At 38.9% G+C, this 27,360-nt stretch overlaps 1 protein-coding gene across 1 annotated transcript; it reads right to left on the bottom strand.

Moving 5' to 3' along the window:
- Window positions 1-315: 315 nt before the first annotated feature.
- On the bottom strand, window positions 316-16,811 carry HJURP (Holliday junction recognition protein). The gene is made up of 13 exons (XM_077790523.1): window positions 16,724-16,811; window positions 15,904-15,970; window positions 14,086-14,150; window positions 13,115-13,142; window positions 11,294-11,349; window positions 10,672-10,711; window positions 7,701-7,759; window positions 6,455-6,553; window positions 5,653-5,713; window positions 3,158-4,746; window positions 2,612-2,675; window positions 2,356-2,443; window positions 316-361 (listed from the first exon to the last, which is right to left on the bottom strand). Exons 1-13 carry the CDS (start codon window positions 16,802-16,804, stop codon window positions 316-318), a joined length of 2,343 nt encoding a protein of 780 aa, XP_077646649.1. The 5' UTR covers window positions 16,805-16,811.
- Window positions 16,812-27,360: the final 10,549 nt, after the last annotated feature.

Consider the following 27,360-nt stretch of genomic DNA (forward strand, 5'->3'; position numbering starts at 1 on the left):
TAGAATCAAAGCTTATCAGCAAATAAGAATACAGATCACATTCTGTTATTACAAATACTGTCAAATATAAAATTCCAACTTAGCCATTAATTGAGGAAGAAGAGTGCTGTTAAAGGGATGAAACCTTTCCCAAAGATTTGAACTACAAGAAAGTATAAATCAGAACTAGTTGCGTATTGCTTATATAGAACCATACATCCCTGGTTCTCAGAAGAAACAACACTGAATAAAACACAACCTATATAAAACATTTTCCACTGTAACAGTGCATTAATGCTTTTTGGTGAGCTTTAACCAGAGTCATCCAAGGGATTATCACGATTGGTCTTTTCCATCACTGTAGCTTAGTTTTCTGTACACCCTAGGGAAAAAAATCCAAAACCTCTGTTTAGATGATGGAGTAAATTACACAAATTTGCTGAAACTTCAATGAACAGGATGAAATTGAAATAAATTGTCAAAGCAAGGTATCTGAACATCTTGACTGTGAACAGCAGCAGGGCTCCTTGTCTGCTTTCCTATGTGCTTTCAGATGGAGAGGAAGCTTTTCATGCTATGTCATTTTAATGCCTCAGTAGTGCTACTAGATCAATCCAAGTTATGTATATCCATTAAACTTTGAGATGCAATCTTGGAGTGCATTCACAACTAGTTAAAAGGTAAAGACAAGTGAGAACCCCTTGCATATTACTTAAGAAATTGCATAAATTTTCTCTCCTATTTTAAACTAATTTGGTTTACACGTGACAATTAAATATAACAGTAAAACTGTAGGACAGCATTCACACAGAGCTGAAGAAGAGTTCCTTAGATATGAACATTTCCTTTTTAGAAATCTCTTTCATAATCATCTTCTAGATAAGTCAATCTGGTTGGTTCCAGTTAGAAAGACATTATTCCTTTTCACAACCATTCATTACAAAATAGAGCATTTTTCCACGTGGCTTTGGCATTAAACATCTGAGGGATCTGAAGCCATTAAAAAGCTTCACTGCTGGGAACCATAGAAAGCTAAAAATATCACACCACAGGGCCTCAGGAAGCTTTCCAGCTGACAGTCCATTTTGGCTACAAATCAGCAAACATGTATTTGTGTAAATAAAGAAGAAAGAAATAGATTTCATTCCAGATGACTTGGAAGAAAACTCTGAAATCTTGACTTCTTATATGGATTAAAGAGAGAAAAACCATTTCCTTTAAAAAACAATAACAATGGCTGTTTTGTATGGGGAGACAGGATGACACAGTAAGGAAAAAAAAGGAAATCCAAGACCTGAGAAGAACTTTGCTCAGCTAAGTGGGCATACTCAAATCACAGAAACATCCTGCATACTCATCAGTTTGTCTCCAATTTTCCATTATATAAGAAATAATCCAAATATAATATTTATCAATATTTTATGTATTTGTAATGCAAGCCTCTAAATTTCAACTCCATCTTTGCTTAAACTGAAACTATTTCTTTACATCATTAAACTTCTTTTCTAGTTAAATTCTCCATACAAATAGTTTAGAAAATGCTTTCAGCCTTCCTTTGAATTTCTAATTCAAATATTGTCAGTTAATGTTGATATTACCCATATGATGAGCTCAATCATAGTGAAAATATTTCTTGAATGAGCTTAGGAAGCCAACAGTGTCTGGTGACAAATTACACTTACGGCAAAAAAGCACATCAAAAAAGTTTTGGTAAATAAAATTAGGATTTTTTTTAGAGAGCTTTTAAAGATTTTTAAATCCTTAGAATATTAAATGTTTGTAATTAACAATCCAAGAGATCTGAGGCTTGATAATCCCTTATAAATTACCTATTTTTTATGAAAACCAGACATTTGAAGCCAGTATTCAGGGAACAGAGACAAGTGTCCTGCTTCCAGAGATCTGAATACACAGCCAGTAGTGACAACAGCAGGAGGAGAGGATCCCTGACATGCTCCAAACAGAGGCACTGCTTGCTCACACAGAGCCAAAATGCAGGTAGTGATGTAGTGATGCCCAGCTGCACAGAGGCCAACTTCTGCAAGTCCTTTTAAATGGCTGCTTAAACACAGAGCCACACAGAGGCACGATCAAAACAATTCCATAACATAACTAAAATAATAGCTGCCTTTATCATGAACACCAGATAAGGATTACAGTAGGTATTCAGTCAGGTCATCTCACTGTCTTGTGCTCAGCAGCTCTCCTTGCTGGAGCACAGACACTTGCCTCTCAGTGTTCAAGTCTGCAGGTGTGACTAGCCAGGGCTCTCCCACACCCATTTCCATTTGACAAATATGCACGTCACCTCCGTATCGTTATTAAGAGGAGTAAGAATTCATTTTGAAATCTCTTTAAAAAAGAGATTATTATTACCTTGGTTGACACTTCCTCACATTTCTGAAAGAGCAGCAGTTCTCCATTGCCGAAGGCCAACCAGAGTGTGCACCTCCAGTCCCAGATTCTGGTGATTAGAAACAGTGAATGAAAAGGGCAAGAACAATGTTGAGTAGCATGAACATTACAGAATATGGTTTATGTACCAGCATATTTAAACATTGGAAACACTTCAATGGGCAAATTTCCTTAGGAAAATACTCTTGCATGAATTAATAACGTGTCTGAAACGAACCTTTCAGGGAAGTGCCAGGAATACCAAGAAAACTTTCATCTGAAGAATCATGAGATCTAGAACCCTGAAAATAAAGCAGCAACATATAACATTCATTAAAAATATTCACAGCTTACCTCAGAAGAAATGACCGAACTTGGAAATAAGTGTCTCATTTAAATCAACAAGTTTAATGATTCCTGTGAAACCCTATAAAGATTAATTTGTTTGTTTCATCTTGTCCATCTATAAAATTAATCATTTCAGGACAACACCATAACCAAGTCACTATTTGAGACCACTTCTTCCAGTGATATTTCCTATTAAAATGGAGTAAAAACTTTCATTTAGAACCATTTCAAATTTATTAAGTATAGGGAGCTTCATCACAGGGATCCAGGAGACCTGATATCCCCAAGTCCCCAGAGCTGTAAAAGCTGACTGACTGAGAAGCACCAGAAGTATGCTATCCCTACTTAAAACAGCTTGCAGCTCTAATCCATTATTAAGCCCTTTTCCAAATATCTAAAGGTGCACAATTTTTTTTCCTCCAAGGTCCTTAAATACCTGACAATGACAGTTGTGATCAGCAAAAGAGCTGGGGTTGCTACAGTTGCATTTGCTCAAGAAATCCATGCCGCCTGTCTGAAGATTACCCTTTTCACTGTGGAAAATATCCTGACATTTCCTTGAAGAAAAACTATGTTCTGGTGTTAGTTTCAGTCGCTTTACTGGTGAACAAGGAAGATAGTTTAGAAAATTTGATCTTTTAATTCTGGAAATTGCAGGATAAGCTCGGACAGGAGAATTAACAAGCGCATTTACAGTTTCAGGTATCTGCATTTCTTCATATTTCTTGAAATTTAAAGCTGCCTGAAGCCCAGATTTTGGAACAGACTCCCCACACAGTTTCTCAAAGAGTCTGTCGAATTCTATATCACACTGTTTAGCAGACCTCCCAGAATCACTTAGATTACTCTTCACTAATGTTCCTTTCTCTTCAAGGTTCTGCAAGTTTAAAAGTGGTCTTGTCAATGTCAAAGGTTTTTGGAATTCTTCAGAACGCACTTTGTAGTAGAGTTCCTCAAATGAATCTTCATATTTATTTGGCTTCCTTGAAGGACTCTGCTTCATAAACCAGGAGGAAAATGAGTCTTTGTGCTGGAAAGAAGTTTGCCTTTCAGAACTTATTTTTTGAGGATATACAAACACAGTATTTAATGATGATCTCGCAGGAGAACAATTTGTCATAGGGATAGAATTGTTTCTAATACCAGGGGAACTACAAGCAGATGAACACAATTCTGAGGTACCAACATAAGAGTCAGTTTTCTGAGTCTTACTCTCTTTTACAAGATGAAATGCTCTTGAATCTGAACTGGCAGTAGATGTTATAAAACTAGGTTCTGATAATTGTTTGTAAGTATGTTTTTCAATTTCTCTGTATTCTGAACTCTTTGGTGTGGCAGTAGTCTGTAATTTATCTTCAACTAGAAATGTCTCTCCTAATCTATCCATAACATCAGGAAAAGTAGTGTGTTTGCAGTTTTCTAGGCTTTTTCCAGATGCCAAATGTTGTTCTAAACTTGAGTCAGAGTAGGGCATTTTGATTTCATTTGTATCAGTATAACCATAAGGCACCAGCCCAGATGAATTACTAATGGGATAACTGTCACAGCAGAATTCTCTGCTCTTCTTTCCAGAAGTTGGATTTTGGTTGTCTTCAATTCCATAGCTACACGTGCTGTGAAATGCTTCCTTTAGTTTACAGGGCTCAAACCCTCTAATTTTGTCTACAGTGACATTGAGCTTTGGTCTTCTAGAATACCTCTTTTTGAGCCGTAGGTGTCCAAACATGTACTTGAACACTATCCTCTGAGAATGCTTCTTCATGAGCTTTGTAAACATCTCTACCATTGCTGGATACAAGTCTGCAAGAGTTGTATTGCTCAAGGAGCATTCCCCATCTGCAGACTGGTATTCTCCAAGGATACTGTCATATGAAGTTGTTCTCAGTTCTGGACAAGGTTGATGCCAGGGTGAGGCTATTGTATTTGATGAAATGGGAACAACAGAATGCTGTAACTGTGGATATTTGGATGAAGAACACTCATTTGACAGCTCTAGCTTCTTTCTGCAAACAGGAGCTTGACAGCCTACTAGAAAAAAACAAAAAAACAAACACCAAACCAAAAACTACAATGAGTCAAAAACCAAAACAGAAGACAGAAAAAAATCCAAACATATTAAGGCACTTCCAATGGCATAATGTATGACTTAAAACCAACTGCATATGATTCAGATTACCTTACTGATTATTACAAAAGAAAAAATGAATACACTTCCTAACCATAAGAATTCACATATTATAGAGGAAATAAATTAAATGCACTGGAAAAAACACACTATTCAAAGTAGCATAATATACAGATATCCATTGCAGAAGATGAGTTCTTTGCCGTTTTGTGACTCCTGGTCAGAAGTAACAGCCTTACCCAAAAGGTTTTGCTCCTTTTTTTCTGAATTAATTGAAAGCTTTGTATGTGACTAATAGAAGTGCAGCTTTTGATTTCATAAACCACCATTATGAAATTAATGCTTTCTGTAGATGTTAAGCCTAAATTCTTTACACTAAAACACTTAGGCTTGCACTAAGTCTGAAAAGTTCTGAACAAAATTCACTGGCAAAATACCACTTTGAATACCAGTTGCCAGCAGACCCAAAGCCATTGTATTACTTCCCTTGAATTTAAAATAAGCAGAACTAAAAACCACTGCTCAGTCAGCTAAATGCTGCCCAATTTTGCAACAATGCATATTTGTTCCTGAGGACACATAAGAAAAGCTGGATTTAAATACGTAAATTATTTGCTTTGTTTTCCAAAGACATTTTACCATAAGCAAAATCATGTCTAAGTTTCCTTTGAAATCCAGGTGATTGAAGTTCTCAGCTAGATAAATAACACCTTTGTTTACAAGAACTGAAATCTTTTTTATAATGAATTTTAATGAAACCACTTTTTGTAACTAATATTTGACCAACAGACAAGACTAAGTTTTACCAAGCAGTTTTTGCCCGGGCGAAGTTGATTGATGACTTTTAGATGAAATTGGAGTTGTTACCTGGAAAACAAAGAAAAGAAAAACCAAACTAATGTTTGGAGTTTTGAGTGTGTTCAAAATATCATCAAAACCTTACTTGTGACTTCTTGCCTCTTGCTATTCTGGGTCATGTAGAGTCATGGTCCTTAAGGGCTCACCCAAGTTCAGACAAAGTGGAAAACATCAAGTCTAAGACTTCAGCAGGAAGTTTCAGGAGTTATTAGTTTATTCTTGGAAAGCTATTCATTATGTTTTCAACTTATACATTATGTGTCATGTATTAACCCCTATCAATTTGAGCTAGGAATTTATATTTTATAAGAATTTATCCACACATCTATAGCTACACACAGACCTGAATAATCTAGACATCTCAGGCAGCTCCAGCAGAAAAGAGAAGCTGTACCTCTATCATGACACTGCACCTCTCATCTTCCTCACCCCCCAAAACAAAACAAAGCCAATCCTTTTTTTTCCCCCCCACCAAGAAGCTCAGATGTAGACTTTTTGGAAAACAGACAGCTCAAAGATCAACCTGCACATCAAAGATCAAAGTATAAATGTAAAACAAAAGGGAAAACAAATTTGTAAAAGATTTGCTCTGTTTCTTACATACCAGAGCTGTAAAAACACCAAGATCCTACAATATCTACACAGACAATGGGAGAACCACAGAGAAGTTGTGTTAGAACTCATTTAACTGCTACCCAGTTAAAGAGTTTTTATTTTATTCAAATTAATAACTTAGGAAAAATATGTTACCGTTATCCATTTGGGAATATTTCTCCCATCACCTTGTACTATCACATCCACTGGAACGATTTCTTTCTTAAAGATTTGCCCATCATCTGCAATCAGATTCTAGAAGGAAAATAAAATTATTAAAGCACAGAAATTATTGGCTCGGGCAACTCCAAACTGATTATTCTGATTTACTGCAAACTAGTATCCTTCAGATCAGGCTATGCAACCAGCATAAATTTATTTTTAATGTATACATCTCAGGCAACAATCCCCCGTCAAAAAAACCAAAAACCCCAAATCCCAAGAAGGAACTATATGTGAAGATATATAAAAAACAATAATTAACAAGTTTATTCAGGGAAGAGCACACACTGCCTTTAAAGATCCACTGATAAAAACAAACAAGCCAACAAACAAACCACTCAAATAAAGAAAAGAGAAAAAAAGGAAAATGGTTACAAAGCTCTGATAATTACAGCTGCAAATCTTGACATGTACTCTTACCATCCCATGACAACTCATATACAACTTAAAATCTACTCTGCAACGATCCTCAATGTGAATTCCAAGAGAATTTTGTAAGAAAAGGCAATTCATTAGTCAAAGTGTCCCTTTCTGAAGCTGATTGCATTGGCTGTTGTCAGAGGGAGGACACCAGCACTGTGTTAAACAAGTAAGGAAAGTAAATCCCAATTTTGGCAATGCTATTTGAGCAAGCAGAACACAGGATTAAAATGGCTGCACACACAAAGTGTGTTATATTTTCCCCCAGCAATGTGAATACTCTGGCTAGTCCTGACCATAGTCTAGTTTGGGAAGCAACAGCAGAAGATTCCAGGCTGCTTTTGTTATAGCAGCCATTATTTCACATTTACCATTTGCTTTAAGTCATGTTACCTATTTATGCTAGACTCTCAGGTGAATGACCATAGTTCTTCTAAGTGTTTTCACCTTGTGATCCATCTGGTTCCTATTTTTCCTTACCTATAAAGGCCTTTCTCAGAGCTGCCTGCTGATGCAGTACAGTGCAGGGCTTTCCCTGGCCCACTGGTATTAGCAAGATAATAATATCACGTGTCATTGGTCTTTGTGTCACTATTTATTGAACCCCTCACTTGTTAAAAATGTACATTAAGATGCAGACTATATCAAGTCTTCTGCTGACTGTATCAACTCATCTAGCAAATGTAAACTAGTGAAATAGTTAATTCATTAATAGTTTCTATTGAATCATTACATTCTATCAGACACCCAGAATTTTTACCTGCAGGTGAATGCCTTCAAATTTTCTTCCTACTGAGACTACGTCATCACTTTCTTCATCTGCAATTTGAAGGTAAAGATCAAATAAAATACAGGTGAACTCAAAACAGAAATGTTTCTAAGCACACACTCTGGAAGTTATTGAGTACACTATTTCCATTCTAGAAAACAGTTTTCTACACTATAACTTTTAGCTGTATTACCTTTCCATTTCAATTCCAATTGAAAAGCATGGTTTGTTGGTTCATAAATGACTTCAGTAGAGCACAGAAGAGTAAAAAAAAGTTGTTTGCAATCAGTTCTTTAGGATTTATATTAAACATTACAAAGAGGAAAACACTTTTAATGTTCTTTCTTTTGTTGCTCTCTAAGATTCATTAATCATTAATGCAGAATCCCCACTACATTCCTAAATATCCCAACAAAGATAGTAAGGACTTTCTCTCACACTTCCTCTTAGTAGCTTCCTGTTGTCCAGACCACCTTAGAACTCACAAAGTGAGAAAGAGGGCACACTTGAGAATATGAAAAAACAAGTCTGAATCTTTTAACTCAGGTTGAGGCATTCTGTGGGTGCTTTTGTGAATGAAATGCAAGAAAATATTTGTTTCCTCGACGTAGCCAGACCTTCCAGTTCATCATTAGCTAAAATCAGTCATCCATGAGCATAAAATAGATGACAGCATTTTCAGCCCAGATTGCTGAATTTCCCTGAACTCACCAGAGGGAAGGAAAAAGGAGAGGAGAATAACCCTGGAACTTGTGAGTGAAAATAAACCTGGTTATGATACCTCATCACACTACTCTTTCTGCCATACAATCTCCCTCCGGTATAATTGGGCACACACCTGTCAGATTGCTTCCTAAATGTTCATCAGGATGAACAGACTGGATTGCTACAAAAATGGGCAGTTCTTGAGATAAAGGGAACTCCTGCGTCCAGGAGTGGCTGAATCCATCACAACTATTATAAACTATTTAAAAATAAGCTTATATCATAGAATGAGTTGATTTGTATACAAGTGGAAAATGCTTCTAAATGTGAATCCTTAAAAAAAACTAATTTCAGTAGATCTTCAAAGTGCTGTAATCACACTTCCAAATCACTGGACCTTCAGTAATTAGCAGAAGGCCATGGCACAGAATGGAGAAATAAAAGTATTCTCTCCAGGGAATTGGAAAGTGGTTTTAAAGACCAAAGGGCTATTCAGTAACACCTTTGCACCCCAAAGGGAGAACAGTGAGGAAAAAAACCCAAAAAACTCCCACCTTTCTCTGTCAAAAATATGTTGTTTTTTACAGAAAACTATTTCAGAGGAGGTGCATCCAAAACACTATTATTCCCTAAGTTATAACTTACTGATTCCTTTCTCCAAATTAATTCAGTTTTCTGTGATAGCGGATACAAGTAATTGTTATATACAAGTTATTGTTGATGTACTCTGCTATGCTACTTCCTGAGAAAGCAAGAGGGTAGTCCTAATAACTTGCCCTATTAAGGACAGACTAATACTTGCACGCCCAGGTGAGAACTGTTCCACTTGACTTTTACCTGCTGTAGACAAGCTCTGCACACTTTCAACACAAAAACTGTGTATAACACCTGGAAGAAACTCTGCCTTCACTGAGAAGTGTGAAGTATACTGTACAAACACTAAAAATGGAAATCACTTGCCCAAAATTAAAATTTTAGCTAAAACAGCTGAAGATAGATTATTTTCTTAAGTTAGTATGCCCTATTGGTAAACTTTTAAATATCAAAAAACCACCAAAACCCAACCAAGAAAATAAGCCCTGAAAAAACACACCAAAACAACCAAAAGCCAAAGCACCACACATCTTAAACACCTCAGTGCACTCCATCTTTTTGTGAGGAATCCAATCCCATCTCCCTAAGAATCTAACTCCTACATCTTACTGTATTTGGAGACAGCTGGAACTCACTGAGGTTTCTACAAATCCTCACCAGTCTCTTCACAGACCATTCGTAGGTGGAGGAGGGGGAGAAGGGGATAATCATTTTATTGTATGCTGCTATGAAAGAGCCAGAGTCTGAAGCACTGGACTCATTTATCCCACAAGTGCAAATGGCAAAGCAACTTACAGCAGCCAAGCTACAAGTGCCTCTGAAATATTTTTCCTAAGTTTCATCAAGCAGGTTGAAAAAATTGTTGTCCTTTCTAAATTGGCAAAAATTATTGTCTCATTGAAATGCTTATGTGAAATTATCCTCTCAAATGACAGTAGGAAACATTTCCCTCAACAGGGAAGTAATTGTCAGCCTTAAAGGCAGCTACTGAGATCAACAAGCTAATTTAATACCAGAGAACTTAAACCCCAAACTAACCAAATTCTACTGCAACTCCTCTTTCGGCCATTAACTACTGGCTACTGCCTAGCCATAGCTCAGTTTATGAAAAACAGTAGAAGTTTTCATTCACTCAAGAATCAAAAATGTCGAATAATACCCATTATAAATACAAAAAAAAAAGTCAAAGTCAGTTTTCACTAATTAACAGAATCAAATAATGATTTGGGAATACAAGGTCAAAACCTTGCTAAAAATCTTCACGGCACTGAATTGTTGCAACTGACTGCAAACCTCTGTTTACCACTCCCCTAATATTCAGTGTATCTATGTTGACTCCTAATAAAACGTCTACTGACACCTAGACCAAGGTTTTTTTTTAATTGTTCCTTCCTTTATTGGGAAAGAACTGTTGAACACATTCCACGTTGACTCTCAATTATCAGGGAATCAGGACTAAAATTTCAGTGAAGAATATAAAAACTGATTTCATAAAACTACCCATACCTCAGACTCTTGCAATTCCTATTCTCTACCTTCTGAAAGGGTACAGAACATGTATGAAAACTAAGTTTACTGTATTACAAAGTGATGAAAAAGCTACTTGCATCTTTCAAAGTAAAGTGAAATAAAGGTTAGATAAGTAGTAAAAAAAAAAACCCACCTGTATTAGGTATTTCCATACCAGGGTTCTCAGAAGATTCCTTAAAAGCACATGAAAGGAATTTTAATAGCTGGTAGATTAAGCTATCTTAATTAGCCCATAGAATTTTTCTGCTTCCACTACTTCATCAATTTTTTTTGGGGGGGTGGTGGTAGTGGTGAAACAAACACAGTTGTATTCCACAAATTCTGATCAACTCACACCACCTTTATTAACAAGTCTATACACAAACTTACTTTGAGTCAAAAGAAGTTATTCTAGACTACACAGATTTTACAAAGAATACGTTTTAAAGTTACGCTCACATGTTGCCTAACTAAAAAGGTACTTGATGGTTAAAAGCCTATATCCAACTGCTGTCCCCATCCCCCTTCAAAAAAACCTAATAATTCAGTTGAAATCCAGTATAGGTATCATGATACAGGACCACCTGCTCACAAATGATTTCTTAGCTTTTGACTCCATCAACACATTTTCCCAAAGAGGCTGACAGGATGGTTGGGGTTGGAAGGGACCTTAAAGATCATCTCGTACCAACCCCTCTGTGATGGCAGATTGCTCCAAACCTTCCCAGCCTGGCCTGGAACACTCCATCTAAACAGATGCAATGCAGCACCCATACCTGGTGTACTGTTGGGTGCACATCTTCAACACCACTGCTCTGTTCCTCTGATATTTCTTAGCATGAAAGGGAGGGAAAAAAAAAAAGCTCTATTACTTTTATAATGCTTAGCCTCTCTTGTTACTTCTGTTTTCAATTTCTTTTACTTTTCCCTCCATTTATGTCCTATCACCAGTGGCTCTAGTAATTAGTTTCTTTTTCTGATTCACTCAGGCCAATCACACTATAATGAAACACAAACCAAAGTACTCCAGCACACTTTTTATCAGTGTTGAAGAGTGCAGAAAACCTGTTTTGTGTGCTTCCTGTTCAAGGCACCTGTGCATATCTTCTAACACCGTGTGCGCTATTTTTACAGTGGAGTGTGATCTCCTTGGTTGGCTCAAACTGCTTTCAAAATTGTCTCTTCAGCATTTGATTATTCCAAAACAAGTCTATTATTTTGAACTTTTTTGCATGAAATTGAAGACATTTTGCTTTAAGTTTTAGCCCAAATTTGTCAGACAGTCTTCTCAGTGGTCAACCCTACCTGCTATTGTCTGACAGTTAATTTAAGGGTATTCCCTCTTCTATTATTTACTTAAATAAAGCATAAACCAATAAAGTGAGGAGGAGAAATCCTGAAAAAATCCCCCATGATTCCCTCAAATTTGGACACAGACCACTGATAATTATTCTAAGCACAATTTTCCTACCAGTGGCTATAAAATCACTCTCTCAAAAAATTCAACAAGCATATACCTAGAAGGCTCTGGCTTAAGGTTGTAACCTTCTCTGGAAATTAATCTTCATGCTTTTGCAAAACACTACTGTATTACTTGCTCAAAAACAGCCTTTTAGAAGCTGAATTGTGCATTTTCCAAAGATAGCTGGATTGGGAACAGAAGAAATTAGAAGAACAAAGTTGTCTCCAGTTGAAATCACTGACTGAGCATGATCTATGAAACACCACAGAGCATACTGTGTTTCCAAAAAAATTCTCACAGAAAAAAGCCATTTTAAGCAGGTAATATATATATGATAGAAATACCACTTTTCTGCGAGTCTGGAATTTAACATACCTGGTCCTCCCACATTGAGAACTGCAATATATTTTAAAAAAAGCTCTCTACTCAAAGGATTGTCATTTGAATCAGAAAAACTTGATGGGGCTGCTGGACATTCTATCCAAATAGTAAAGCTCTAATCTAATAAAATCCAGCACTCTGTGTTAGAAAAAACAAGACTAGTTATATTCAAAGGAGAGGGGTCCATTGATAGGTATTTGTTTAATGTTTACACATAATAGCACAAAGCTTTATGTATCTTTATTTAAAACACTTAGGTCTACTTAAGAGAAAGCAAGTAAAATCTGTACATTTCCTTTAATAATCCACAGTCAGACATAACTTTTTTGGGTTGAGGGTTTCAGGTGTATGGGTTGGTTTAATTTTGTTTCTTTTTTTTTTTTTTTTAAGCCTAACAGCAACCAAAGCAGTTGAAATGTTTACTCATTTGCATTTGTGTTTCAAATAGAAAAACTTGGAGCAAGGTATGGCTTTCTTAAACAGGATAAAATCTGTGAGATTCTATTTTCTATGGAATAAATATAAATACATGCATAAATACAAATCTATCCAAGCTTGTTTTTTTTATTATGAGAAAAGGGTTCACCCAAATTTAACAACTTGAACAGAAGTACTGATGATTTACTAGATGGTTTCTCACACAAAGCCCAGTCAGTAGCCTAAAGGGTTTAGCATGAACCTGAAACCTTCGTTTAAGTCAAGACTCTTGGCCTAAGATAATTTATAACAGGATTTTTTTTTAAACAAACAATACCTGTGATCCTTGGTCTTTGACTATTATGCTGCAATAGAATAAAAAAGAATAATCAAAGAAAAGCACAATAATTTTAACCATTTTCTTTATTTACTTTAGTATAGCCCACAGCTACAAAACCATGTGATTTGCTCAGGATTGCCCTGGCCTGACCAGAAAAGCCACAAGTGTCTGGTAAAACTTACCTGATAATTTACTCTTTCCCTTACTCTTGCTGCTAAAGTCACTGCAAGAACATACCTCGGCCCACATAAGAGGCTAAGACAGAGAATTTCCCTCACAGTCTTTTATGGATTTGGTTGGGAAACTTGTGCAGAAATGCTTTGTAGACTGTGCATGAGGTATTACCAGGAGTGGAAAGGAAACCCAAAATAGAGGCTCTTGGTGGTCTCCATTAAATGCACTCTTGTTTCCTCAGACTGAATTGCATTCCTCATGCCCTCACTCTGTGCTGTTCAGAACAGCTCTGGGTTAACTGCCAAGGCACACCATACAGGCCATGGGCTTACCTGACACACTGGCTGGTGACACTGCAAAGATTCTTTAATTAATCTGGCATTATTTCACAGGGAAGAAAAAAGGCAAGTAAAGATGAAACCAGAAGCCCCTGAGGAATCAAAGAGCTGATTACCTGAGCAAAGATAAATTGATTCAATGCTTTAACTGCACTGAAAACATTCTAATGAGTTCCAAAACTAGACATTCCTAAAAGACAGCAATTGAAAAAAAAAATTCTCCAGGTTTACTAGTGGTGCTAACCACTGATAAATGGTCATCTATTTTAGCCTAAAGTTTCAGAAAAATCTTAATCTATCCTAAAACTCTATTTCAAAGCAGATGTTAACCTCTTCAATACCTCTGAAAATATTATATGGCAAAGGTAAGATTGGAATATAATCATATCTACCTATACATCCATGAAGAAATATTGCTGCATTTTGGCTGCATGGTAGGACTGTATTATTAAATACCTTAAATATTTTCTTTTTCCATTTTCTAGCATCCTTCCGTGACACTTTCTCCCATTGTTTAGGTCCTAGAAAAAACAAAAAGCAACAGTATTACCACATATTATAATACCACCTATACTGAATATCACTCTAACAAACATTTAGGAAGAACATATTCCAGAATAACATAGCATTAGCAAATCTGAGCTGTCTACCACATTTGCTGAAATAAAAATTTAAAGGAAAACATAAGGAGAATATGGTAATTCAAGATGTGAAGGCAGGCAAGACAAAAAAGATAATCACATGCTGAGTCTAACAAGACTGAGCTAAAATCCAAAGAGCATTACAGCCCCATATTCTACCAAGATGGGAAAAAAAGGTAAATTATTTTAGTTTCTAGATTTTAGTTGATGAAGGCAGACTCCATGGTATCTGAGGTTAGTTAAAGCCCTAATTAAAGCTCTTCAGGACTGAGATCCATATTCATTCCATATTGAACAGATGCCACTAACCCAAAAGCATAACCAAACCTTTACAAATCCAAAGCTGTACAGCAACAGCATCTATCAGAGTACTCTATGAATGTTGCCTCCCGCTCCCAATGGATAACAGATACGAGATGCAAGCCTGCCAGTCTGTAAAAACTTTTGGTGCACATCTGGTACATCCCCAATCTCTCCAGTAAGTTACAAAAACTGATGTGGCAATTCATGTATGTGGTACTTTTGATAGGGCTTGATTTTTGGTGAAGAGGGAGGCCAGTCACAGAAGTGATTTTCAAGGAAAAGCTGCTAAAAGCTTCTTTTGCTTCGGAAGCTCCTTTACTTCCTTACAGTCTATTCCATTTTCAATTTTCTTCCTTCATGTCATCCAAAAATTACCTATTTTTTATCCTGAACTTTGCTAATAACCCTTGTCTTGTCTAAAATGAGGCATGTAATAGACTAAACGTGCACATAGGAGTAAACTCTTGGTAGTATACTAGAGTGTGTAATGCATATTAAATGTCTCTACGCAGATAGTTACTATATGTATTATATTAATTAGTTGTGTTGTATTGACATTTTAATAGTATGGTAAATGTAGCTTTGTAGTTAAAGTGAAGGTTTAGTAGTTACAATAGAAACTATGTTTGTGGGGTTTTTTTAAAGGAATGAGGTATTTGCTTTGAGATAACAGTCACACAGCATGTAAATCTTCCAAAGAAGAATTTATGGTTTTCTTATCAGAAGCTAATTTCTTCAGGCCTTGCTCAGACTCCAAGATACCATGGGGATTAAAAGAAGCAGTTGAAATATAGCAGAGGCTTCTATTTTAAATAGAATGTAAGCATAACTATCAAACATATATGAATATGCAACAGTATATTGTTTTAAAGGTTATTCCTTTGTTCACAAGGCATGCTTTTTGTGGTTTAAGGGCTTGAGAGTATCCAGACATCCACAAGTCTTTGCTTTTTATTGTCTTGTAATTGTCCTAACTCTAAATTTTTATTACTCTATTTGTATTACTATTTTTATAACCATTTTATTATTATTAAACTTTTAAAAACCAAGTGTTTGGCGTTTTTCACTATGTCATCCAAAAATTGCCCATTTTTTATCCTGAACTTTGCTAATAACCATTTTCTTGTCTAAAATGGGGCATGCAATAGATTAAACATGCACATAGGAGTAAACTCTTGGTATTACTAAAGTCTTCGTATGAAATGTCATATGTTAGTGAACAAAATTCAGTATCTGTCGCACTTAAATATTCTGTAGCTGCCAACACATGTATGCTTTACTAAGACCACACCTACACTATGCAAATATTGTAGCTTTAAGGAGATCTTACCGTCAGGTGTATCATAAGTGAGAGTGTCCATGGAAACAAGTATGTCATCTTCAAAAGGATGATTGTACTAAAAAAAAAGTAGCATTAAATATTAGAACAAATGACCAAAGTAATGTCTTTAATGTCTGTTTTATGTCTTGTTTTTAGGACAATTTTTTTGCTTTATGCTAAATATGAAGTTATCAGTATGTTGTTTTATTGGCTAAAGCTAGAAATCAGCAATCTGGAAATATTAACTCCTACAGGAAACCGATGTATTTTAAGCGTGTGTGCAAGCAATTCAACCTAAGGCATAAGCCAGGGCTCCAAAGGGTTATAAAATGCAGTTAAGTCGCTGAGAGTTTCACTCAAACGCCTGCTGTAGAAACTAATAGCAGCCGCCAGCTAAAACCAGCACGTCATGACATGTAAAAAAAAAAAAAAAAAAAAAAAAAAAAGAACAAAAAGCCGAGAAAATCCTTCTAGAGCCCGATTTAACCTGGCGGCGGCACAAGACATTTCCCGAAGGGGAAAGCCGCATCCCGGGATAAACGCGTGTGCCTGCGCTGGGAGAAGAACACAGAACGACTCACAAAGGATTCACGGAGCGAGTACCCCACTTTTTTTGTTGCTTTTGTTTTTTGTCGTTGAAAACCCCCTGTCTTAGGCAAGCTAATGGGGGTTAAGGACACTATGAGGGCACCGAGTCGCGTACCCAGCACGGTCAGTGCCGGCTGTCCGTCCTGCTGCATCCCGGGCGCTGGCGCTTGCCGGCCCGCTCCTGCCAAGGCACGGCGCAGCACGGACCGGCTGCCCCCAGGCAGCGCTTCCCGTAGCTCACCTCCTCCAGGATGCGGCTCATGGTAGCCATGAAGCGGGCCTCGTTGCGCCGCAGCCCGCCCTGCATCGCGTCGCTGTCCATGCCGGGGCACGGCTCCGGCCGCCCCCACACGCCGCGGCCGGCCGCTCCCGCCCCGATTCAAACCGCGCGCGCTGCCCCTCCGCCGCCGCCGATTGGCTGTTGCGCCGATCCGGTCTGGCGTGTAACCAATGGGATCCCGCGGTGGGCAGGGTTTGTATTCTGATTGGTTGCTGGCGCTGCTGAATGCCCGATCACTCCGCTGCCGAGTCCTGGATTCGGACGCTGTCAACATCGGCTGGCCGCGCTCTCCCATTGGCTGCAGGGCCGGCGGCGGCGGCTGGCTCCGGTCTCCCATTGGTTGCGGGGCCGGCGGGCGGGCTCCCATTGGCTGCGGCGCACGGCGCTGGCTGGGCGCGCGGCCTGTGTGGCAATGGCGGAGAAGGAGGCGCGGGCCGGGCCGCGCAGCTCCTGCAGAGTTTTACAGAGCCTGGTGCCTCCGTGGGGTTCGGCACGGGCGGCCGGACGGGTCGGGGCTGCGGGATTTGGCCTTCGGTGCCCGGCGGTCACGCCCTCCCCAGTTACTCTCCGGTTACTCCCTGAAGCTGCAGGCCTGTGGGGAATAGTGGAACTGGCAAAGCCAAAGCTTTACCTGCCCCTTGGCACTGCTGTCTGTGGATACCGTTCCGTTCCTTCCCAATGTTCTTCAAGTAACCATTGGTTTTCTATAAGTAAAGATTTTTTAAAAAGTAAAATACCATCAGCACATCAAAGTCCCTGGAACCTCCCATTAGAAAAGCATTTGCCATCTTGGCAATGTATAGATGCATTTTTTGAAATCCCTTATTTTTAAAATCTGTATTTACTTGCTTATTATTCAGTTGTATTAATTTTTATTTTTTAAACGGTAGGACTTCAGATAAACACATCTTTGGTCCACATTTAAGCATTCTTACTAGTATGATAGTGAAGTTTTTGCAGAGGACAAGATCTGCCCTAAGGCCTTACCCTGTTTCTGGCAGGTCTTACCCTTTTTCTGGTTCTTCATTGTAAAAATGTATATTTTATGATTGGCTTTTTATAAATGTTACAATGAATGTTATATGTGTAATGTTAGAAAGTTATCTTGTATTAATTAAGTAGTGTGTTAAATGTAGTTTTGGGTTACAACATAATGTTAAAATAGAAACTCTGTGATATAGGATTTGTTACAGGCTCAGTTAGGAAGATGAGATAATCAAGAAACTTCACACAGATGTCAGCGAAGGCGGCCCATAAAAAGTTACTGCCTCCTTATCAGAAAAGATAAACATTCTTCCACCTTCTCTCTGTCTTTTTGGAACCACCAAGATTAAGGAGAAGAAGTTAACAAAAACCATAAAAGTTCATAATTTGCAAGGAGTTTATGCATCATGTATGAGATATATGAATATGCAACAGTGTATTGTTTTAAAGGTTATTCCTTTGTTCACAAGGCATGCTTTTTGTGGTTTAAGTGCTTGAGAGCATCCAGATATCCATAAGTCTTTGCTTTTTATTGTCTTGTAATTGTCCTAACTCTAAACTTTATTGCTCTAATTGTATTACTATTTTTATAACCATTTTATTATTATTAAACTTTTAAAATTTTAAAAAACGAGTGATTGGCGTTTTTCACATTCATTAAGGCCTTACCATTTTTGGGGTATGATTTTTTTGCCAGCACTGCATGAAATACTGCTCTCATTGCTTAAATCACGTGTGTGTGCTGAGCAAGCCAGCTAAAAGAGTACTGAAGTGTTGATTTCAGCTTGCAGGAAAAGATGAATGTGGTAATTCCAAGGTGACACAACAGGTTCCACCCCTACATTTGTCACTGTATTTCCATCAGGATGACTGCAGGACAAATCATCTTTAAAAAAACAGAATCTCACTGAGATTCTCTGTTCTTTATTTTCTTGATACACACCCAGAAGTAGGTCTGAAGAAACTCTCAATACTTTGTCTTTACATTCACTTTGGATGGAAGCCATGCTTTGAATATATCAAAGCGTATATTAAATTCCTAAGATTTAAAAAAAAGGGGGAAAAAAGTGTAACTATCAAAAATAAATTTGAATCTCTGTATCGCAGATTGACAAAATTGATGAGCACTCATTAGTTTGAAGCAAGTGCCTATAATCTTTTCTTTCCCATTGGTAAAATATACTACTAATTTCATTCCCTTGAATAGATGAAATATAATTTCTGTGATACTTCCAACATGGTCAAATATCAGGATAGTTTTGCATAGTAGTAGGAATTTTATTAGTAGACAAGTAAATCTATACATACTCAGGGCCAGCTTCACATGGTGTGCAGAGAATGAGACCTGGAGCCCCACATTTAGAAAAGGAAAAAAGGAAATAACAGGTTAACAAACTATTCAATACTTCTAACTTTCAAAGAGCTAATCATATGGAAAAAAAGGCATCATTATGTCACTTGTGGGGAAAAAAGAAGAATCAGAATATCTCTGTTTTTTCACCAGCAGGTTTAGGGTCGTCATGGCCTTCATGGTGTTGTTCTGTGGTCCCCTCGCAGTGCTTTGATAACTTAAGGTTGAAATACAGTGCACACAGAGGATGAGATTAATTACTTTCCTCTGACATTTCCTAGCTTAGGACTCACTCACTTCACAGCCTAAATAATAGAAGTAGCCCCTGACTTATTTTCTATGTGAGGTAATCATCAACCTAGGAAAACAAGGGTATGATCCAGTTATTTCAGTTTTATCCAGAAGTTACTTTTGTCTGTTTTGAATTCATGGTACACTTCTATAGAGTGACAGGAGCTCTCAAGTGCAAAAGATTTCTTCTATCACCCCAATACAAGAAAATGAGATTGACATTCAGAAGCTGGGCATGGAAACTGTCCTAAACCAGCAGTAACTGGTATATTTGATAAGGTGTAACAAAAAAATTTTAAACTGAGTGACCTTAAGAACCACAAAGTCAACAAAGATTCGCTAATGCTTGGGTGAATTTATGTCGACTGCAAAGCAAGATTGTGGATCAAACTGTTGACAAACTAAAGAAAGTGGCACAATGTTCAGTGTTTACATAGTAATAAGTAAACAGTGAACACTGTGCCATTTTTTGCTAGAAAAAAGAATGTATTAATATGATACAGAAGCAGACGTTTCAAGAAGAAAACTTCTTTGGTGCCTGTGTAACTCCAGAAGCTCATCCTCTGTTCTGTCCAAGCTCTACATCCGCCTTTCTATTAAGTAGGTCTGTGCAGAAATGTATGACAGAAGATTTAACTTCAAGTATCCTTTGATTAGTTTGATGTGTAGAAGAATAATTTCTGGCTCTGAGTTGAGCGTGTCATTGTTTACCCAATGGTTTGCTGCTATGTGTTATTGTTTTATTCACTGTGTTTATTCATATTTGGAGAGGCCCGTGTCCCCCCCAGCTCATCATTTAGTCTGGCCCCAAGCTGTATTTTATCCCTTTAATCCATTTATCACTTTTTAAAAAAAACATTAATCAAAACATCTGCACTAAGTGATCATTTTTTACTATTCTGCTCTGAACTCTTTCCAGTCAGTCAGTATCCTTGACTGCTTAGGCATCTGGAACAATAAATAATTTTCTGAAAGCAACCTCTGAAGAGCCATATAAAAGGCAATTTACACATCTATTTTCTATAAATGTTGCTCTTCAGATACAGCCAAAATATCACATTGACTATTGAAATGACAAACTCCTCTCTCTTCAGTATCTTTCTTTGGGATTGCATGCTGCTCTCCCTCTTTGTACAAGGGAGTATGAAAGTATAAAATAACTGCTCAGCTTGTGTCAAGCCAGTGAATATAATTAAAAATTCAGAAACTGTAAAAAAAAACCCTGAGGAGAGTGGAGGGAGGAGTAGTTGTGGGCAAGTGTCATCCCAGGAAAACTCCATAGTAAAAGAGTCAGCCCAGGTTCTGCAGCAGGCACTTTGCATCATTCCTGCTGCAAAGGAGCCTTGCCTTCCCTGCTCTCTGAGAGGTGGGAGGGAAAGTGCTATTTTACTCCTTCTTACTTACAACTCCACCCAAAGTCATAAATTAGTTTCTTCACATAAGGCAGTCCTTGCATGAGTGTCTGTTGCACAGACAAATGTTTCCAAACCTTATCATAATTAAACACACCCAGGCACTCCATAACTCTGCTTATATAAAGCATAAAAGAAAACAAAAAAACAACCACACTTAGCCATCAGGAAGGCATCAAAAATCATTTTGTCAAGTCAAAAATGTCACTGAGCTTCCAAACGCAGTCCTGGGATGAATAACATTATTTCTATAATTTCCCTATTTCTGAAAATTGTGTTCATCTTGCTGGAAGCACATTTGGACCAGGCTCTAAGGCTGCACTTACTGGATCCCTTGTTTTCTGAAGGCTTTGTACTGCTCCCAGTTGTCAAGAGCATGTGTAATTTTATTTGGGAGTAATTTTATTAGTTCCAGTCTAACCATTCCTCTGCCAGAATGGGACTTCATTATTTTCATTTTTTTGGTTCTGATCTACTGGATCTGTCCAGGTTGAAGCTAACTCTTCCTAGCAGCCCTTTGGTGCTAAATTTTGGGTTTGTGGCTAAAGAAGGTGATGCTGGTAAGACAATAATTGTGTGGCAGTGATTGCAAACACAAGGCTTTTGCTTTTTTCCCCAGTGTGCTGCTCCTCCCCCACTCCAGTGAGTATGAGTAGGCTGGACCTGTGCAAGAAGTTAGGAGGAGACTAAATAAGACATCTGAACCTGAATTGAGCAAAGGGATGTTCCATGTTGTACAACCTTATGCTCAGCAATAAAACCTGGGGTAGAGGAAGAAGATTAGAGGTTTTTTTCTTTCTGGCCATTACTTGAAGATTTCTCTTATGGGAAATAGTGAGTCATTGTTTTTCCATCACTTAGTTCTCATAGGATTGGTTTCCCCTTTCTGTAACTTACTTAAGTGTCTTTATCTTGACTCCTCAGTTTTCTTCCATTTTCTCTTCCTGTTCTCTCCGCTGTCCTGGAGTGCATGTGGATGCTTGGCTGCTGGCAGGACTCAAGCTACAGCAGGTTATTTTTGCTGTATAACCTGGTTATTTCTGAAGCCTTCCGATCCCTGAAATATGTCTGACTGCCAGGTCATTTACAAAGACAGGTCCCAAGCTCAGCCACTCAGTCTGCGGACAGAGGAATAATCAATTACTAGGACAACAATCACCAAGAAATGGTCAATCCTTTTTCTATCTCATATGGGAATACAGAAGTGAGAAAAACCCTAATTTTTAAGCATTTAGGACTCAGGGTACAAAGCTCAGAAATCTGATCTAATAGAATTTTATTGCCGTTGAAGCAAAGGATGATGATCCCCTTGAAAAGGAATGGGCAGTTCTTGTCCCTTTTACTACTTACCACTGTTCTCAGTTTCCAGCATCTCTTGAAACTGTTTGGATTGACTTTTGCTCCAAACTCTTCACTCTGTCTGGCATTTTGTAGAAGTAACTCTCTAGCTCCTGCTTGGGTTGGCAAAGAACTGAGTGTCACCAATGTGCTGAACAAATGCCACAACTCCACAGTCACATCATGCCTCTCTTGCATAGGTATCAAACTGCTTCCAAAAACATGGCAAGAATTATTAACCTTGCCTTGATAGACAGAAAACCCAAGGCCTTGAGTTAAATGATTTGCCCAGGGTTGTGCACATGCTGTTGGCACATTGGTGAACAGGCTGTAAGCACACCCTAAATTCTTGTTTAGCATCCTCCTCCTTCTTGACAGTATTAACATCTAACTAACTAACCATAGCAAATTCCCCTGGGTGCTCCCACACACTTCAGTATGGAAGGCTCAGGATCTCCCCCCTGGATGCTGACCCTCCTGAGGCATGCAGGGCTGCTTGTCGTGTCCCTTTCAATCCGCCTTTGAAGGAAAGGAAGCAACCCTGCCTGTGACCCCATTCGTTCCTGCCAGTTTGCACAAATGGATGATTGCAGTCAGGTACATTGGAGGTGATATAGAAGCACATTCATCTGTAACAGAGACCACGAAAAGATGTGCTGTAATCATCACTGCTACCTAACCTCTGTCCTGCATGAGCCGATTAAATTGTTTTAAAATGTTTGAACACGGTACTCATTGTGATCAATGTCATTCTGTTGATCAGATCAGTGGGAATGAAGAATAAAACCCCATTTACTGAACAACAAATATTGGCTGTGTTTCCGGAACAGGCCAAGGGCTTATTGAAAATAATATTGATTGAGCCAAGAAAACACTGAGCAGTTATAAAAGTTTAATCATATTCTCATTCAAGCCTGCCTTCAGTGCCAGGAATTAAAATTCTCCCATCTCCTGAGGATGGAAGATACATTTCCATAATGTTCTGTAAGCTTCCAATGCTTAGCATCTGTACTGAATGGTGGAATTATTCCTTGCAAGTGATTTAGCTGAGATTTATACACAGTGCATTCTGCACCAAGTGTACAAATTACGCACAAACAAGCTGTGATTTAATGAATGTTTCTCATTTGCAATTGTTTAACAAAAGGCTGGGCAAGCCAGTGTTGGCCCACAAGGTTGGCTAGCACTTGAAGTGGTCAGAATAAATATTTGGTCTTCGTGATTGAACAACATATGCCTGGTCCCTCAAATCAGATGAAACTCAAATGATTCCTCAGCTAGAAAAGATTTGTTTCATTACAAGGATGTGTCTATGACTTAATTAGAAAACTGCTCATAAGCATTCACGTTTGGCTGAGAACTACTGAGTGCAGGGAATGAAAGGCCCTGTTCAGAATGGCAAACATGTCTGGTTATATAGGATCCATGGGGTTAAAGAGCAGAAGAACTCTTTGCCAGGAGAAAACAGGAAATTGTTTTTCTGGACTCTGGTTGTGAAGACTTAAACTTTTCTAAGCTAAGCTCACTGGTGTGGAGAACAAAACCATCATAGAGCTATGTCTGAGCTACTATTTCCCTTCCCCTTTCAATCCTCTGCTTCTCTAACATCTGTGGCAATCTTTATGGAAGTCAAGTGTTGCTGGGTCTGCCCTGCAAAGGGAGATGTGAATGTAGCCAGGGCAGAGTATTTCAGTGGCTTCTAAATAACTGAGACTGCAGCATTAGCAAGGGTGGTAGGGTTACACAGGGCACAGGCACCTTCTATGCACACCAGGAAATCCTCAAACATGCTGCTGTGTTCTCAGGTATTTTTGTATAGCAGGTACCTGGCTAAGTCAGAGTTATGTGGTATGTACACCTATGTATTGTAAAATTGACTTATTTGCTACCCAAAAAAGGGTGTGCTGTGAATCCTTCCCCTTTTGCAAAGCTTGTAGGAATTTATGGCTACAGGGTCAGTGGGTGGCATAGCTTTACAGATGTATCCTGATGGTCTCTGACTCCTGATGACTGTGAACTGCAAATGAGGAGCTAAACCTGTCTGGGCTCATAGGCTTCAAGTTTCTTTGTCTGGCCTGTCACTTCTGAGATGCAAAGGACAGTTGCATTTGTACCTGGAGTTCTGAATTTATGCCCTTCCTCTTTCTGCCCCCACCCTTCAGTTCTCTTTTGTGAGATCTCTTCAGGGAAGTGGAATGAAATTTCATACATGAAGAATACTTTAAAATTAAGACAGTGTCTGTGTGAAGGTGGCTAAAAAATTAGAGTGAAAAAAAAAAAACAAAAGGGATAAAAGACCTAGCAGCAAATGCTAGATAGAAAATAAAAACGTGTGATGCATTGGTGGGGGTGGCTGGGGTGCAGGTAGATAGAATTAGGAGCAAGGTAAAAAGGAACAGGGAAAGCCTTGAAAATCTTGAACCATCAACAGATGCACACAGTGTGGATGCATGTAGGCTCTTTTCTCAAGACAAGAAGGAACAGCATCTTCCTACTTGAGAAAATACCAATAAGCAACACAAAAACCAGCAAGAAATATCAACTAATTCTTCTTGTGATTTATCTGGGAAGGAAACAGTCAAAGTAGCAAGTCCAGAGCACAGGGCCCTGCAGAGCTGTGGTGTCCTGAGGCACCTTGCCTACATTCACTCATCCAATCCTGCATCTCACACTCCTGGATTCCTGGTACAGTGCCCCTGTTGGAATCTGAGCTATTGATGATTCTGAGATTGTAAAAAGTCTCTGTCTTTGTGCCCCGCTGCCAAAGCAGAAGCCATAATTGGTCTGTGCTGGTTTCCAGGTTGTTTATTCTGTTTATCTCTCACATGTTCTGCTGCCCTGCCCAGCTCTGTCCTGCAGGGCAGCGTGTGGGGCTCTGCCCTCAGTGGGATGTTACAAACATTAAATACCAGAAACTCCCTGGGCTGGATTTACAATAACGTGCCAATATCTGTCACCTGCGTTGGACAGTGTGTCCCCAGCCTGAACCAACAGAAAAATGCCAACACCACAGTGAGACATGGAGGGCATGAAGAAGGAGAAAAAGGACAAGGCACACCCAATTTCCTCCAGCTTGTCCCCTTTGGACCCCTTATCTAGAATCCTAAAATTTTACTTTTACACCCGTGCCACACTTAATTATTGCTTATATCAAACCCTCAGAGCTGGTAATTCATCCTGTAAGATTGAAAACTCTTTTCCATGGGCAGAGATCACAGTCAGTGTCTCTGGGGCTCTGTCCAGGGGGGTTCCTGACCCCTGCCAGGGTCCCAGACCTGCCAGGGCAGCCAGAGGGATGCTCTGGATTCCCACATACCCCTAGTGCCAGCTGCACACCCTCTCCACAAGCCAGTACAGTGTTTCCTAATGGAACCTGTGCTTGGAAATGCCCCATTTGAGGACATGTTCCCAGTCTACACTGTTACACCACAGTCCTCCCCATCATCCAGCTCCCCTAGTGCCTATTGTGGAACTCTGAGCTGCATGTCTGCTTATTGTGCTGCTTTGACAAGATGAATGTTGTGCTCCCTGTAACTTAACCCAATATGATTCAGTTTTCTTTTTTGGCACAATTAAATCAAATAATTCAGAAAGAAAACAAAAGTATTGCATTTTCTGCCTTACTCTTATGATACATGAGGTTAACATTTATTTACTTAGATATTCCTCTGTGATTAGAGGATATTTGGTAAGGTCAAAAAAAACCTATACTGTGAAGTGGGAGGTAAGACCATCTCAGCAAGGAGACAGGTGCTGGGAGGGAGCAAAGGAGCTGCTATTGAAAAGATTGTACCTCTTTATTCTGTGTTTTAAAGGATTACATGGATTAGCAGCGTGTGGAGAAGCAGCAGCTGATCAGGAATCATTTACAGATATATAGTAGGATTATTTACAGAGAGGAAGTTGGAACTGGATTTATGCAGCTCACTATATCTGGTTCCCACATTATTATGGAGGTTGTTGTGATACTGAGTCTCAACAAAATCTCCTTTAAGAAAAATTTTGCTTATTTGGGCTGCTCCATCTCTGCACTCTTTTCAGTATCACAGGAACATGTGAAGACAGACTCGTAGCCAAAAACTAATCTCACAGACTCCACAGAAGTTAACTAACACCATCTGTGGCAGTTTTTCCTGCAAATTACCACAACATGTGAAATGTTTCTCAGTGATTAGTTGAGCCTTGTCATGAGAATAGTGTCACAAGGCCTCCTTGCACCGTGGCTCTCATTTCCAGATGTCTCTGTTTTAGATATATAGGAAAGGATGCTTGATTATATCTCTTCAGTAAAAAGAAAAATTCTTCTCCTCAGTGTGCCTTGAATGTTAATGCAAAGCAGAAATGAAAGAAATTAAACCAAGCAGCACGAGTAGCACATACGTAATATAAAAAGTTTTCTCTATCACAAAGCTACTCCCCAGATGTCGAAAAACCATTTTTATCTGTCCCCTCCTGCTTGTTCTCAGGGTCTGTTTCCCTCTTGCTTACTTTGGACTTTGGACAAGCAGAAGAAAGCAGGAAGGGTATGGAGAGGGGGAAAAACTCACCTCAGCAACAAGCAGACCAGAACACTGAGAATAGGAAAAAAGACATGAGCAATTAGTGAGCCCAGAGGAGAGTCACTGAGATAATTAAAGGCATGGGTCCCATCTTCCAGGGGAAAGGCTGAGGGAATTGGGATTGTTCAGCCTAGAGAAGAGAAGGCTTTTAGGTGACTTAATTGCAGCCTTACGCTACCCAAGGGTGCCTACAAGAAAGATGGAGAGAGACTTTTCACAAGGGCAGGTAGTGGCAGGACAAGGGCGAGTGGCTTCACACTGAAAGAGGCCAGGTTTAGATTGGATATTAAGAAGAATTTTTTTTTTCTGAGGTGGTGAGACTGTGGAACATGTCCAGAGAAGCTGTGAACCATCCCTGGAAGTGTTCAAGGCTGGGTTGGGTGGGGCTATGTACAAGCTGCTCTGGTGGGAGGTGTCCCTGCCCATGGCAGAGGGACTGTAAGCAGAGGATCTTTGAGGTCCCTTTCAATCCAAGCCATTCTGTGACTGTGTGATTTATTTGACTGTTACCCCCTAACTTTTATACCTGCAGGAAGGTAATTTCTTGCTGCTTCATCCTCCTTTTGTCTGCTTTAAGACCATTGATTACTCCTACCCTTTAGTCCTGGCAACCAGCCGGTTCTTGCCTACTGTGCACATCTGGCTTCTCTCCAAGGATGTGGC

The sequence above is a fragment of the Lonchura striata genome, chromosome 2, assembly GCF_046129695.1.
Source record: "Lonchura striata isolate bLonStr1 chromosome 2, bLonStr1.mat, whole genome shotgun sequence".
NCBI lineage: Eukaryota > Metazoa > Chordata > Aves > Passeriformes > Estrildidae > Lonchura > Lonchura striata.

What these genes read in the sequence shown, in the direction of transcription:
- HJURP (XM_077790523.1), bottom strand. Translation starts at nt 16,804, where the DNA reads ATGGACAGCGACGCGATGCAGGGCGGGCTGCGGCGCAACGAGGCCCGC. An exon ending in TATGGAAATACCTAATACAG is followed by an intron (nt 7,760 to 10,671) that starts GTGGGTTTTTTT and finishes TTCAAATTGCAG; the next exon opens with ATGAAGAAAGTGATGACGTA. An exon ending in ATCACAACTGTCATTGTCAG is followed by an intron (nt 2,676 to 3,157) that starts GTATTTAAGGAC and finishes CTTTATTTTCAG; the next exon opens with GGTTCTAGATCTCATGATTC.